At 43.7% G+C, this 16,921-nt stretch overlaps 1 protein-coding gene across 4 annotated transcripts in view; it reads right to left on the reverse strand.

Moving 5' to 3' along the window:
• LOC126469930 (protein FAM102A) overlaps window positions 1-16,921 on the reverse strand; it is a 482,093-nt gene that overhangs the window by 82,108 nt on the left and 383,064 nt on the right. For all 4 annotated transcript variants that reach the window (XR_007586095.1, XM_050097329.1, XM_050097328.1 and 1 more), the window contains exons 3-4: window positions 16,098-16,288; window positions 15,383-15,540 (exon numbers count right to left, since the gene is read on the reverse strand). Coding sequence is in view for 3 of the 4 variants with exons in the window: in XM_050097329.1 (XP_049953286.1) it covers window positions 15,383-15,540; window positions 16,098-16,288 (349 nt within the window). In the remaining variant the exon portion in view is untranslated. The remainder of the gene's footprint in view (window positions 1-15,382; window positions 15,541-16,097; window positions 16,289-16,921) is intronic.

Below are 16,921 nucleotides of genomic sequence, written 5' to 3' on the forward strand. Positions count from 1 at the left end.
ATCAAATACATACTTTGATTGACGCTGTACCTGTTGTCTTCAGGATGATATAGTTTGAAGTTGAGTTCTATAGCTTTGGTAGACCTGCATGCATAAGAGTCCGCAAGAGAGTAAAATGGGAGCACTTGCTGCAACCCCCTCCGCAACGGAATCCGGAGTACAGTTTTTATTCATTTTTTCATTACAGAAATCTGGCACACTTCTAGAAGTGGTTTAACCAATTGTCAAATTATCTGGCTGATCGCAGTGAGAAAGTACTATAGCAATTACTATCTTATCTTTAGAAGTGTAACACCAGACAGTCGAGCGCGGGCTACATTCGTTTGTCAGCCGTCCTCCCTTCCATAATAATGAACACGCTGCTGTGCTGCGGATCCAACGATGGCGGAAGAAAACCGCTCTTCTGTACCGTGCCGACTTCCTTAATTGGCTTCTTGGAAGTATTGTTACAAAGTTGGCTACGAGCGGCGCCCCGACTGTAGCGGAATGAAAGTCCCCGTCTCACCTTCAACAATAGCTAACTACAGCGCTTCCTGAAGCATTGTATCGTTACACAGAACGCCAAGTGATGCAGCGTGTGCACTGCGGTAGGCTTTAATGCTCGCTTTACCAGCAGCTTTGTCGGCTTCATCACGAGAAGGTATGCAAGAACACGTTTCGTCATTTCATGGTGCTGGAAGGAAGTGTAGCCCGCGTAAGGCAGGCTGGTGAGTTAGTTTAGTATATTATATTAATTTAACAACAAGGGAACGTTATTGCCAGGTCCGGACATTCAGACTCGAAATGAGGCTAATCCCGTGAACTTCAGTAGGCTTAAGTCGGGAAAAACGAAAATTCATATTTCTCCGGGCTGGCATGGCCCGGCGGGAGTCAGTAACTTTTGTGGGAGAAGGATGTATACCTCTAGCATGTGTAGACGGCACAGCAGTCAGCTTTACACTCCCCCGAGAGTTCTCCTGCAGTCCTTTCTCTTTAGGAAAAACATTCATTTCCGACACACATCTTCCGATATCACCAATATGACTTCGGGTGACGAAGGCTATATAGGTTTCTACCAACATTGTAAGTTGTTTTATGGGTTTTCTCATATCACAATACTGATTAAGATCACTCTGCGGTTTTCTACGCGTATCTGACATCTGGGTTTGCAATGAATGGCTACCAGTATTACTCTTACCACAATTATACACAAGAAATTTAGTAAGCTGTGACATACACTTATGGCCATTAAAATTGCTACACCACGAAGATGACGTGCTACAGACGCGAAATTTAACCGACAGGAAGATGATGCTGTGATATGCAAACGATTAGCTTTTCAGAACATTCACACAAGGTTGGTGCCGGTGGCGACACCTACAACGTGCTGACATGAGGAAAGTTCCCAACCGATTTCTCATACACATAACAGCAGTTGACCGGCGTTGCCTGGTGGAACGTTGTTGTGATGCCTCGTGTAAGGAGGTGAAATGCGTACCATCACGTTTCCAACTTTGATAAAGGTCGGATTGCAGCCTATCGCGATTGCGGTTTATCGTATCGCGACATTGCTGCTCGCGTTGGTAGAGATCCAATGACTGTTAGCAGAATATGGAATCGGTGGGTTCAGGAGGGTAATACGGAACGTCGTGCTGGATCCCAACGGCCTCCTATCACTAGCAGTCGAGATGACAAGCCTCTTATCCGCATGGCTGTAACGGATCGTGCAGCCACGTCTCGATCTCCGAGTCAACAGATGGGGACGTTTGGAAGACAACAACCATCAGCACGAACAGTTCGACGACGTTTGCAGCAGCATGGACTATCAGCTCGGAGACCATGGCTGCGGTTATCCTTAACGCTCCATCACAGACAGGAGCGCCTGTGATGGTGTACTCAATGACGAACCTGGGTGCACGAATGGCAAAACATTTTTTCGGACGAATCCAGGTTCTGTTTACAGCATCGTTATTGTCGCAACTGTGTTTGGCGACATCGTGGTGAACGCACATTGGAAGCGTGTATTCGTCATCGCCATACTGGCGTATCACCCGGCGTGATGGTATGGGGTGCCATTGGTTACACGTCTCGGCCACCTCTTGTTCGCATTGATGGCACTTTGAACAGTGGATGTTACATTTCAGATGTGTTACGACCCGTGGCTCTACCCTATATTTCAGCAGGATAATGCACGACCGCTTGTTGCAGGTCCTGTACGGGCCTTTCTGGATACAGAAAATGTTCGACTGCTGCCCTGGCCAGCACATTCTCCAAATCTCTCACCAACTGAAAACGTCTGGTCAATGGTGGCCGAGCAACTGGCTCGTCACAATACGCCAGTCACTACTCTTGATGAGTAGTGGTATCGTGTTGAAGCTGCATGGGCAGCTGTACCTGTACACGCCATCCAAGCTCTGTTTGACTCAATGCCGAGGCGTATCAAGGCCGTTATTACGGCCAGAGCTGGTTGTTCTGGGTACTGACTTCTCAGGATCTATGCACCCAACTTGCGTGAGAATGCAATCACTTGTCAGTTCTAGAACAATGTATTTGTCCAATGAATACCCGTTTATCATCTGCATTTCTTCTTGGTGTAGCAATTTTAATGACCAGTAGTGTATGTACTTGATAATTTACACCTCGGCAAAACTGTTTCCTTAGCCAAAGCGGCTCAAAAATATTGCAATATTGGTAACATCACTGTGGTATGATTTTTGGTCAATGACAGCATAAACTGAAGTCACATAACTTATTGCATACCTCCTGACATCGTGTCGGACACCTTTTTCCCCAAGCGTAGTGCCGCAGCTCGACGTGGGATGGACCCAACAAGTCGCTGGAAGTCCCCCGCTGAAATACTGAGCCATGCAGCCTCTATGGCCGTCCACAATTGTGAAAGTGTTGCAGGTGCAGGACTTTGTGTACGAACTGACCTCTCGATTATATTCCATAAATGTCCGATGGGATTCCTGGCTGCCCAAGTCATTCACTCGAATTATACAAAATGTTCTTCAAACCAATAGTAGACAATTGTGGCCTGGTGACCATGGTGCACTGTCATCCATAAAAATTCCACGGTTGTTTGGGAACGTGAAGTCCATAAATGGCTGCAAATGGTTTCCAAGTAGCCGAGCATTGCCATTTCCTGTCAATTATCGGTTCAGTTGGACCAAAGGACCGAGTCCACTCCCTGTGAATACAGCCCACACCATTATGGAATCACAACCAGCTTGCACGGTGTCTTGTTGACAACTTGGGTCCACGGCTTCGCAGGCTCTGCGCCACACTCGGAACCCTACAATCAGCTCTTAGCAACTTAAATCGAGACTCGTCTGACCAGGCCACGGTTTTTCAGTTGTCTATGGTCCAACCGATATGGTCACGACCAAGGAGATGCGCTGCAAGCGATGTCGTGCTGTTAGGAAAGGCACTCGCATCGGTCGTCTGCTGCCATACCAAATTTCACCGCACTGTCCTAATGGATATGTTCGTCGTACGTCTCACATTGATTTCTGCAGTTATTTCATGCAGTTCAAAATGGTTCAAATGGCTCTGAGCACTATGGGACTTAACATCTGAGGTCATCAGTCCCCTAGAACTTTGAACTACTTAAACCTAACTAGCCTAAGGACATCACACACATCCATGGCCGAGGCAGGATTCGAACCTGCGACCGTAGTGGTCGCGCGGTTCCAGACTGTAGCGCCTAGAACCGCTCGCCCACTACGGCCGGCTATTTCATGCAATGTTGTTTATCTGTTAGCACTGACAGCTCTACGGAAACGTCGCTGCTATGTGTCGGTAAGTGAAGGTAGAAGGCCACTGCGTTGTCCTTAGTAAGAGGTAGTACCTGAAATTTGGCATTATCGGCACATTCTTGGCTGTGGATTTCTGAATACTGAATTCCCTTACGATATCCGAAGTGAAATGTCCCATACGTCTAGCTCCAATTACCATTCCGTGTTCAAGGTCGTGCTGTCAAAATCACGCCGGAAACCTTTTCACATTAATCACCTGAGTTCAAACGACATCTCCGCCAATGCACTGTCCGCCTGTAACTTGTGTACCTGATACTACCGCCATCTGTATATGTGCATTTCGCTATCCCATTTCTCTTGTCACTTGAGTGATACCTATAAAACTACCAATCACTGATATTATTGATAGACATACAGAGATTTTCCTTTTATTGAAAAGGCTGTATTAACTGCTCTTGCCTTATCCGTTACTACATGCACAGCTGACAGATTCTTCAGTACTCTAGGAAGAGTGAAACTGGTTATGTTCTATAATGAGTAAAAACAGGTTATGTGAGCTATACATGCCAAGCGTTCACATAAGGAAAGTGACTGAAAAAACCTTGATTTTACGAACTTAATCATTGACAAATTTGGGCAACAACTTCTGCGATTGTGATTCGTTTTCAAACAAGATCAGATGTAATATTACATTTTGTGTAGTTTCCTATCACATGTAGTTTTTCAATGTTATTCTTTCCTTCAGCATTTCTTGTTAGGAAAACTACTATATTATTTCGAACTGGAATTTGTGAACTTGAACTTGATATGATCGAAATTGCGTTTTTGTGAAAGTGAATGGTTTTGTGTGTGTGTGTGTGTGTGTGTGTGTGTGTGTGTGTGTGTGTGTAAGCAGAGTTTCAGATAACAGTGTAGAAGCATTTTTGAAATTTCTCTGCAGTTTCACTTTCGAGGAAGATCAGTCAAAGCCTATTAATGCCTGGTTATTTTTGTTTATAACCAACAGTATTCTCATAACCATTTTTTCCTACTTCGTAATATTCACATTCAATGTCACTTTAACATTTTTCATACATGAATAAAAATATCTTTTGTAAATGTTTTATGCTTTATTTCCTAACTTATTGATCCTTTTGTTAAACATGAGTCAGATTTAATCGTGAAAGGATATAATGTTAGATCATCAGCTTCAAAAAATGTTTCACATGCATGATCGTTTTAATAACACAAAAAGCTTTACTTTGAAGGTAAGCACGAAGCCATGCTTACTTTTCATGTAGCAATGTAATCTATATAAAACAAATACTAAGTAGATAACTACCATTTCTCTGGGATATAATAATAAATGGCAGCTTTCAAGTCTTACCACCTCCCTCCCCCCTCCCGAAAAATTTCTTGGACGCCCATACCTCCATGTCCTTCCACTATAACCGTGCAGGTATACGGGAATGACATGCTTAACGCTTATAGAATACTACAACAGCGCTGGATCATATAGGGCTCGTCCTGTGAACAAATATCATTAACATCAAACAAATCCCTACATATAGAGGCTCACTATCTCCCAGTCTAAAGTTGTAGCGAGTGTTTGATATGCAATCTTATGGGAAGCGTAGTTGCTTGCAGTCGCCTTTTTCATGCCCTCTTCGAGCTGGGAGAAACATTATAAGAAGGGCTGCACTCACTTCCCGCAGAGTTCACACACTGCTTTCATTAAGGGTATCGCAAAGCTCTGTAGCTGAAGCATTGATGGTCAGAGTAAAAACGCACTCTGTTGGCAGTATTTACATTTTATCAAGTTAGCGCACAAATTTTCTACATTCCATTCATGTTCATAATTCCAGCGTAACTTCTTTGTCTGAAACTGTATCTTGATATTTTTGTCAGTGCCGTGTCATGTTTTTTGATAACATTCAATATGTAACTTACGATTTATAGTTTATTTTTATTTTTATTTTACTTGCGAAAATCTCCAGCTCTTAGTATCTAGACAACGAAGGAACAACTTCTTAGTTCGACATAACTGATAATATAGTACAACGACTATCACGTCTACAAAAAAGTTCCTCATGGACAGAAAGGGAAGTGGGAAATGGTAAGCTAAATGCAACGGCGTAATGATTGTGCTGTCTGTGTATTTAGATACGAGCGACCATTGATTTTTATGACATGGTTACGGTTGTGTGCCCACGACTCTCTCGTGTGGAGTGGGAGCGCCGCACGCCCAGGCCGTGTTTGCAGCGTAAGCTTGCAGACGTTACCATGGAAACGTAAACAAATGGCACGGTATGACGGGTAAACACTAAACACTTTCTGCTATTGGAACAACTATGGACATCAGTGTGCTATTTCCCGCTGCTCCATAGGAGTGGTATCTAAAAGAAAAGAAAAAGAAGAGGGGGAGGGGATGCAGATAACCATTGCAAATATGCATTTAGTCACTGCGTATCTCAAAAATAAGTGAATAAAATAAATAGCGGGAACATTATCGTTTAATGGCCCACGACGAAAGCAACATGGATGTATGCCAAACTCGGATCTGTCAACGATTAGGAACGCGGAATCGGCCGTGTCCCTTTCACAGCGACCATCACGACATTTGCACTGATCTATTTAACCCTTACAGCCCCAGTTGTTTCTGTCTCAAACCACAATTTTATTCATATTGTTTGAAAGTACCAGTGTTTTTAGCACGAACCACAGATACTACTAAATGCCTGATGCAACAACGGTATTTCCGAAAACGGGTCCAGTGACCTAACTTAGCTGTGCTTCACAGCCCCAGATATAAGCGGGCAGGAGACATGCCACCCTCTGCGGATTCACGTCCCTAGTTCATGCATGTTACGCTTAGCTACTACGTCTTTCAGTTCCCTGGTAGGTTTAAGCATAATAATTTACATTTTTAATAGGTCTGCAGTTACCATTATACAAAGCAGATGATGGGAGCACTGGTATACAGCATAGCTGCAGTGGATCGACTACTGGTTTCATTTACGCGAGGAACGTTGTTCTGCTGTCTACGCTAATCTAGACTAAAATTAACATTATACATCTTCTTCCTTTTAAACAGATAGTACACAAACATAATACACGACGAAACACAGGCTACTTGGAATACAGGATTCAGAAACACACCGCGACGTTACGCAGAACTGCACTTTTTTCCGTAAAGCTGTGTGTTGCATACGTTAACAGCGGATTCCAACATTTAACACTACATCGTTTTTACCCGTAGTCAGCAAGTAAAATTACGAGAGGGGAGGCGGTAAAATATCAGCAGACGGAGCTCTTCTCGTGGACGAATATCGTCTGAAACCACCAACTTGGCAAACGAAGTGAGCAGCTCGACCTACAGATCTAAGGCCTACGAGGTGTGTTTGGAGTGCTGCTGCTGGGTGTGTGGTTTAGTGAAGCCCAACGGCGAGGTTATCAGGGCCCTTACGAAAATGAGTAGGAACGAAAGTGGTTAAAACGTATAAAATGTTATAAAAAGATGAAAGAGGCAATCTGACACAACTGCACTTATTCTCACACAATCTCACCACGGTCACCCGCATAATCACATTATCTCATATTCGCTACATAACATGGATAGTCATAAGTCCTAAAACTGTGAATTGAAACGCAAGTGATAGAAGAGGAAAGCTAAAATAATTTCACAGGGATATGTGGCTGCCTGCTCACTTACAAAAAAAACTTGGATAATCCACCCACCAAGGTAACACATTAAAAACTTCTCTCTATAATTTTAGGGAAAAAGTCAGAAATTTCACAGAACCTTAAAAATCGCTCCACATTCAGGTCATGGTCAGTTAAAGCAGAGGACAAATTTGAAGGACAATTTGCTACGGCCCTCTCGTAAACGAAATTGTGACGCACTGCGGTCTGTACGCCATAAGCACTACACATTCTACATCTACATCCATACTCCGCAAGCCACCTGACGGTGTATGGCGGAGGGTACCCTGAGTACCTCTATCGGTTCTCCCTTCTATTCCAGTCTCGTATTGTTCGTGGAAAGAAGGATTGTCGGTATGCTTCTGTGTGGGCTCTAATCTCTCTGATTTTATCCTCATGGTCTCTTCGCGAGATATACGTAGGAGGGAGCAATATACTGCTTGACTCTTCGGTGAAGGTATGTTCTCGAAACTTTAACAGAAACCAGTACCGAGCTACTGAGCGTCTCTCCTGCAGAGTCTTCCACTGGAGTTTATCATCTCCATAACGCTTTCGCTATTACTAAATGATCCTGTAACGAAGCGCGCTGCTCTCGGTTGGATCTTCTCTCTCTCTTCTATCAATCCTATCTGGTACGGATCCCACACTGCTGAGCAGTATTCAAGCAGTGGGCGAACAAGCGTACTGTAACCTACTTCCTTTGTTTTCGGATTGCATTTCCTTAGGATTCTTCCAATGAATCTCAGTCTGGCATCTGCTTTACTGACGATCAACTTTATATGATCATTCCAGATAATTTATGGAATTAACTGCTTCCAGTTGCTGACCTGCTATTTTGTAGCTAAATGATAAGGGATCTATCTTTCCATGTATCCGCAGTACATTACACTTGTCTACATTGAGACTGAATTGCCATTCCCTGCACCATGCGTCAATTCGCTGCAGATCCTCCTGCATTTCAGTACACTTTTCGATTGTTACAACCTCTCGATACACCACAGCTGTTGTTGTTGTCTTCAGTCCTGGGACTGGTTTGATGCAGCTCTCCATGCTACTCTATCCTGTGCAAGCTTCTTCATCTTCCAGTACCTACTGCAACCTACATCCTTCTGAATCTGCTTAGTGTATTCCTCTCTTGGTCTCCCTCTACGATTTTTACCCTCCACGCTGCCCTCCAATACTAAATTGGTGATCCCTTGATGCCTCAGAACATGTCCTACCAACCGATGCCTTCTCCTGGTCAAGTTGTGCCACAAACTTCTCTTCTCCCCAATCCTATTCAATACTTCATCATTAGTTATGTGATCTACCCATCTAATCTTCAGCATTCTTCTGTAGCACCACATTTCGAAAGCTTCTATTCTTTTCTTGTCCAAACTAATTATCGTCGATGTTTCACTTCCATACATGGCTACACTCCATACAAATACTTTCAGAAACGACTTCCTGACACTTAAATCTATACTCGATGTTAACAAATTTCTCTTCTTCAAAAACGCTTTCCTTGCCATTGCCAGTCTACATTTTGTATCCTCTCTACTTCGACCATCATCAGTTATTTTGCTCCCCAAATAGCAAAATTCCTTTACTACTTAAAGTGTCTCATTTCCTAAATTAATTCCCTCAGCATCACCCGACTTAATTCGACTACATTCCATTATCCTCGTTTTGCTTTTGTTGATGTTCATCTTATATCCTCTTTTCCAGACACTGTCCATTCCATTCAACTGCTCTTCCAAGTCCTTTGCTGTCTCTGACAGAATTACAATGTCATCGGCGAACCTCAAAGTTTTTATTTCTTCTCCATGGATTTTAATACCTACTCCGAATTTTTCTTTTGTTTCCTTTACTGCTTGCTCAATATACAGATTGAATAACATCGGGGAGAGGCTACAACCCTGTCTTACTCCCTTCCCAACTACTGCTTCCCTTTCATGTCCCTCGGCTCTTATAACTGCCATCTGGTTTCTGTACAAATTGTAAATAGCCTTTCGCTCCCTGTATTTTACCCCTGCCACCTTTATCATCTGCAAAAAGCCTCAGTGAACTTCCGATGTCATCCACAAGGTCATTTATGTATATTGTGAATAGCAACGGTCCTATGACACTCCCCTGCGCTCTGTTATCTAGGAACTCTTCAATCCAATCACACAATTGGTCTGATAGTCCATATGCTCTTACTTTGTTCATTAAACGACTGTGGGGAACTGTATCGAACGCCTTGCGGAAGTCAAGAAACACGGCATCTACCTGTGAAGCCGTGTCTATGGCCCTCTGAGTCTCGTGGACGAATAGCGCGAGCTGGGTTTCACACGACCGTCTTTTTCGAAACCCATGCTGATTCCTACAGAGTACATTTCTAGTCTCCAAAAAATATTATACTCGAACATAATACGTGTTCCAAAATTCTACAACATTGGAGGGTCCTACCGCAGGGGCAAGAAGCTATGCGTCATAGGGCTGTGTACTAAGCGAAGGCTAGTAAGAAGGACCTCTTCCCGTCTGCGTGACTGGAAGAAAGTACGCCATGGTCGAGCTGTTGACTTTACTAGATGGAGCTTATTGTCTATAACTGTCAGCCACCAATCTTATTTCTGTCTACACATGACACTATAACTCAGCAATGGGATGATAGACTGTACGGAGAGGGCACTTTAAACTGATTATGGTGACATGCCGCCTATGCTGCTACATTTGCCATTTAGGGTTCCTTAAAAAACCTATGCGCCTGGGTATCCAGTGGAAAGGCACCTCATTTCCCAGACTTTATCTAGAGCAGTGCGTCCTCGATATTCTGGACTACTTTATAAATTTGTTATGCTCCCAGGAACCTTGCTACTGCTCGCAGACCGCCCTCCACAGACTAATGTCGCATCGAAAGCTACTTATTTTGTAAGAATGTACTCACCATCTTCTGGTGTTGTAGAGGATTCACGGACCTCCACTACTTTCTCCTGTCTGGGAGAGTTGATCACGAACGAAAGTACGCCCATGTAGCAAACGATGCACCATGCATACGCTCATATCAATATACACTCTAAGACACAAAAAGACGCACCACGAAGGAAGTATCGGATTGAAAGTCGATAGGTGCGACGTACATGCACAGACGAATTATTGCAATCACAGAAAAAAATGGATAATTTATTCAAGAGAAAGAGCTTCACAAATTGAGCAAGTCAATAACGCATTGGTCCACCTCTGGCCCTTATGCAAACGCTTATTCGGCTTGGCATTGATTGACTTGAGTTGTTGGACGTCCAGCTGAGGGATATCTTGCCAAATTCTGTCCACAGAGCTGCTTGGAGGGCCCTGACCATAAGGCTCAATTGGGAGAGATCCGGCGACCTTGCCGACCAAGACAGAGTTTGGAAAGCACAAAGACAAGCAGTAGAAACTCTCGCCGTGTGTGGGCGGGCATAGCATTCTGAAATGCAAGCCAAGGAGGGAAACAAAATGGATCTTAGAACAATGTCGACGTACGGCTGTGCTGTAAGGGAGCCGCGAACGACAACCAAAGGGGTCCTGCTATGAAATGAAATGGCACCCCCGACCATCACTCCTTGTTGGGCCGTATGGCGGGCGACAGTCAGGTTGGTATCCCACCGCTGTTTGGGGCGTCTTCAGACACGTCTTCGTTGGTCATCGGGGTCATTTCGAAGCGAGATTCACCACTGAAGACAATTCTACTTCAGTCAATGAGATTTCAGGCCGAAGACGTGTCTCGAAATCGCCCAGACAGCGGTAACATAGCCGACAACCAGGAGTGACGGTCTGGGGTGCCACCTCTTTTCATAGCAGGATCCCTTTCGATGTCATCCGCGGCACCCTTACAGCACAGCGGCAAGTCGACGATATTCGACGAGCCATTTTGTTTCCCTTCATGGCAAGCCATCCTCATTTCAGCGTGATGGTGCTCACCCACACATGGCGAGAGTTTCTACTGCTTGTGTTCGTGTTTGCCAAACCTTACCTTGGCCAGCAAGGTCGCCGGATCTCTGCTCAGTTGAGAACGTTTGGAGCAGTATGGGCAGGGCCCTCCAACCAGCTCGGGATTTTGATGATTGCTCAACAGGACATCCGTCAACTCTGTCAATCAATTCCAACCGAATAAGTGTTTGCATAGGGGACAGAGGTGGACCATCCCGTTACTGAACTGCTTAATTTGTGAAGCGCTCTCTCTCTCTCTCTCTCTCTCTCTCTCTCTCTCTCTCTCTCTCTTTCTTTCTTTCTTTTGAATAAATCAACCATTTTATCAGAAACTGTAATCACTTGTTTGTCAGTGCATGCAGATCTACTGATTTCCGTCCCATTCGCATAATTCCTTCGTAGTGCGTCGGTTTTCATGTTTTAGAGTGTACATACAGTACATGAAGTGTTTAACATCTTACTGGAAACGGAGCAAATGTTCGGCCTGGACATAGATTGGGAACGAAATCGGTCGTGCCATTTTGGAAGGAAACCTCCCGCTATCTGCCACAAAGAAAAACTTAAATTTGAGTGGCTGGACGGGGATTTGAAACCTGCTCCTCCAGAATGCGAATGCAATGTCTTAGCCATTGTACTACCTCTTTCGATTGCTCGAGATGCTGTTGTCTATGAAAAAGACAGCTCGATGCGGGGCTCTAGAGGAAACTGACGTAGACAACTCGTCACTATGAGACAGAATAATCAAGAGCGATGGCCTCTGCAGTACAGAACAAAAGCAGATGTATGTATCTCTGTAACCAGTCATAACAGTCAAATACCTACGGCTTCCTTGCAAAGAGAAATGCAGTGAAACTAATACGTAGTCTTAACTATAGTAGTGGCGAAACAAACGACCCTTATTTATTGGCAGAAATCTGTGAAACATTAGGCTACCTGTAAAGGAGACGATTTCCAAGACCCTTAAGGGACCTTTCCTGAGTACTGTTCATATCTTTCACGAAATTTCAATCACCAACTTTCTCCTCCGAGTATAAAATATCCTGTTGACGCCCAATTACATAGGGAAAAATTACAATCGTAATAAAATAAGAGCTGTTCTCTTTTCCCGCGCGCTGTTCGGGAGTGAAAAGGTAAGAAAAATTGTGTGACAGTGGCTCGGTGAACCTTCTGCCTCTGTGAATTGTAGGGTTTTCATGTAGATCTACATTCTCAATATGACTAAAGAAAACAAGTACGTGCTTCGTTAACAAAATGATAGCACGGAAGGCACTGAAAAAAATTGCTGGTAGTAACAATACGTGAGATATGCAGAGAAATAACTTTCGAAAGAAAAAAGTACTTAAAAATACTGATGTAATCATTTAATTTGTCTGTAAAACGATAAGAACAAGATAATGGAGACAAGTTCATAGAAAGTGTTATGTTACATCTACGTCGTAAATGAGGTAAGACTGCTGATGAGAAACTTCGGCCCCATATTTGTCAATTTTTTTTTTTTAACAAATCAAACATTGTCTGGGTGTAACAATTTGTAAAGATGTCAAATACAATGATCACGAACGTTCAGTTGCCGGTAAACCAGGTGGTATACTTCGGTTCACTAGTTAAACACAGGGTGTCCCAAAAATAATATACGTTCTGCAAAGCATTATGTAGTTAAAACTATCGATCGCTGCGCCACGGCTCGGTTATTGGAGAAACGAATACATTGTCTAGTTTCTATTCATTGGCGCTAGATGTTGGTTGTCTTCTGTTCCCTTGGTTAGCGCCAAATCATGCAAAATGGCTACTCCGAAACAGAAGTCATTCTGTGTTCTCGATTTTTCAAAGTGTAATTCCGTGATTACAGTGCTAAGACGTTTCTGGTTGAGCTAACAAACTGGTCCTCCGAATGGACGACAGTTTGTGGAAACGGGATGTGTATATAAAGGAAAGATCCCTGGCCGCCCTCGTGTTTCCGACAAAAATGTTCCACGAAATCAAGCCGCTTTCCAACGTAGTCCTACGAAATCAACTCGTCGTGTCAGTCGGGAGTTATAACGGTCTCCAACAACAATTTGGCATGTTTTGAGACATGGGCTGGTCATGGAGCTGTTACAGGTTCTATCTCGTAACGTCAAATGCAAACGTGTGACTTTTCTGACGAGCTTCAGAATGCTATTGACAGTGATAACACTTTCTCACGGAGCATCCTGTTCAGTGATTAAACGACTTTCCATCTTACTGTGAAAGGAAACAAACACAATGTTCGAAATTGGGGCCTACAGTACCCACATGTACACAGTGAACATGTACGACATTCACCCAAAGTGCTTTGTGCGATATCCCACTCATTTGTTTACGGCCCATTCTTTTTTGATGGAAACGCGATTAACGGTCAGCATTGTCTTCCTATGTAAGGAAACTGGTTGTTTCCGAGACTGAACGGGGACAACTTATTTTTTTAACAAGAAGGGGCACGCTTCACCGGATCTGAAAGAAACTCTATCGAGCCGTTGGATTTGTCGTCAAACGACGGGGATTTAGCACTTCTCAGCTGGCCTCCACGGTCACTGGATTTAACGCCCTGTGACTTCTTTCTGTGGGGTTTTATTAAGAACAACGTTTATATCACAGAACCTAGGGGAGTTGAAGAACCGGATCCGTACTGCCATAACATCAGTAACGATGGACATGTTTACCCGAGTATGGGAGGAATTCGAATATCGAAGTGATAGTGCTCGTGTCACTAGTGGAGAGCATATTGAACATCTGTAACCAACACTTGAGAGAGTCTTAAATATGTGTCCCAAGTTTCATATTTGTATGTCTCACAGTTTATTCAATATGTGCGTTCGGAACACCCCGTACTATGGAAATGCCAACGGCCTTGCTGCAGTGGTAACACCAGTGCCCGTCAGATCACCGAAGTTAATCGCTGTCTGGCTTAGCTAGCATTTGGGTGACATTTCGTGTCTACAGAGCGCTGTTAGCAACCGGGGTGCACTCAACTCTTGCAATGCCAATTGAGGAGTCACTTGACTGCGAAGTGGTGGCTCCGGTCAAAAACTGACCCGCGCGGAGTGGTCACGCGGTTTGAGGCGCCATGTCACGGATGGCGCGGCCTCTTCCGCCGGAGGTTCGAGTCCTCCCTCGTGCATGGGTGTGTATGTTGTTCTTTGCATAAGTTTAAGTAGTGTTGAAGTCTAGGGACCGATGACCTCATTAGTTTCGTTCCTTAGGAATTCACACTCATACACACAAAAACTGAGAACGGCTGGAAGAGCGGTGTGCTGACCACATGCCCCTCCATATCCGCATCTAGTGACGCCTATCGGTTGAGGATGACAGGGTGGTTGGTCGGTACCGTTGGGCCTTCCGAAGCCTGTTCGGACGGAGTACTATGGAAATTCAGTCAGCCTACAAAGAAGATTGCTTACGAAATACTCGTGCGACCGATCCTAGAACACTGCTCAGTCGTGTGGGACTCATATCAAACAGGATTAACGACACATGTTGAACGTATACAAAGAAGGGCAGCACAGATGGTCATAGGTTTGACTGACACACAGGAGTGCAGCACGCAAGTGCTACAAACCTGAATTAGGACACACTTGAAGACACATGCTGATTATCCTGCGAAAACTTATGTACACAGTTTCAAGTGACGAATCTAGGGGTATACAACAAGCCCCAACGTGTCGCTCACGCAGGGACCGCGAAGAGAACACCCGACTAATTACAGAATGCACAGAGACACTTAAGCTGTCATTGTTTTTGAGTGTTGAGTTGCAGAGAAAGTTTCTCTGTCTCCTTTCCGCATCCAAACTTGAATTCTATCACTAGCCAAAAAGTTTTTCTTGACCTGTTTCCTCGGTAACAGAGCAAATGAGGCACAGCTTTCACGGAATTCTAATATTGTTATCGACGAAGGAAAGACGTCCGGGATCTATGTGGGATTTCTCCAACCAGTGAGCTGGAGCGTCTCACCCCTGCAGACAGCCTCACCACATATTAAGAAGCAGACGCAAATCGATGTTAGGAGATGTTCTGACCTGATGAGAACAAGGCTGGCCTCTTCTTTGGCAAGCTGCCAAATCCCGAGCTGCCGCTTGCCACAGATCCCGCCACTGAGCCGCTGGAGTAGTCGTCTCTCCTCTCAGAGCCTTCCTCTTGTACAACTACTGGTTTATGTTTTAGAGATGGCGACGGACTGAAATCAGAACAATTGCGATGAAGCAGCTTGCCATAACATAAATATTTAAGTATTTTGTCAAATTTTCCAAGCCATTTTACATTTTTCAACGGAAAAAACAGCTTTTTCCAGCAAGAAAACGAACTTCTTAAAGTTTACCAAATTTTCACATAATCCGATGATTCATATATGAAGGTGTAATGAGACCAAAATGCCAGTTTAAAAGATGAGAAGTTATGAGTGGCGCTGGAGGAGAGAGCTGAAGTCCATATAATAGAAAGCGCTCCAATGAAAATGTTTTAATATCAGTCAGTTACTACAGCATTATCTTCAGAACAATAACCGTTTTGAACCTCTGCTGGCTATTTGTTTCAGGGAAGATAATTCATCGATGCCAAATGTATTGATGTTTCAAAATATGTTGACTACTGCCTATTACACACAAATGAAAACGTGATTCTGACGTTCTACAAACGGTTAGGACTTAAAAAGTGAAAAAACTTAGTTAGTTTCTTCGTCATTTTCCATAAATTATACTGAAAGGTACAGGAATCTATTACATTTTTAATACTTACACTTTAAATAAAATGTCTCCCGACAGCATATTCATTTTAACGGATACTCTCAGCATAGAATTATCTTGCCTATGCCGGGTATCGTATCCTTCTAACAGGTACCTTCGAGTCGTCTCCCCAGATCCGGCGAACTCGGCAAGATTCAGGTCACAAAAACCAAGCTTCTGGAATGATCTTCCGCCTTTCACTTCCTGAAACGCAACAGAAGCTTCAATGACTAAATTGTATGACACATGATTCATTAAGTTCTTCGCTGAAAATGCATTGCTTGAAAAAACTTTTGCAATTAACTGAATGTTAGCCGCCAAACGTAGCTATGCTAAGTTGTTAAGTACGTCTGTTGAGTCCCAAATAAAAGAGTCATGTCACATGAGCGGACGTTGATGTAGGAATTGTGTGTTATCGTCTGGTGTCCCATGGTGTAGCACTGGAACAGCCTAGCAACAGTGGAATCTTATGCCGTTGACCTTAAGCATCCGTTTCATGTGGCAGGTATGCAACTTAAAGTAACATGAACTGCAGGTAGTAACTTAAAGTGTAGGTAGTGCGTGCACACGTCTGCATACTGTTGATATGTGGATATTGACGAGTACGGAAACTAAAGTAACACGTGCACTAATCCAGGAAAGCACCACTGACTTAAAACATTCTACGTTGTAGGTTATACTGTCAACCGCACTTTATTCGTTGCTCCATGAGACTATTTCCAGAGTTTATGGATTTTAAACAATGTACTGGCGTTCAACCATCTTCGTGTGAGGCCACATCACATTTCTTACTGACCTTTTAAATACGCAAGCATTGGTTTTAGCGTTAACGTTTCA

The sequence above is a fragment of the Schistocerca serialis genome, chromosome 3, assembly GCF_023864345.2.
Source record: "Schistocerca serialis cubense isolate TAMUIC-IGC-003099 chromosome 3, iqSchSeri2.2, whole genome shotgun sequence".
In the NCBI taxonomy this organism is placed as follows: domain Eukaryota; kingdom Metazoa; phylum Arthropoda; class Insecta; order Orthoptera; family Acrididae; genus Schistocerca; species Schistocerca serialis.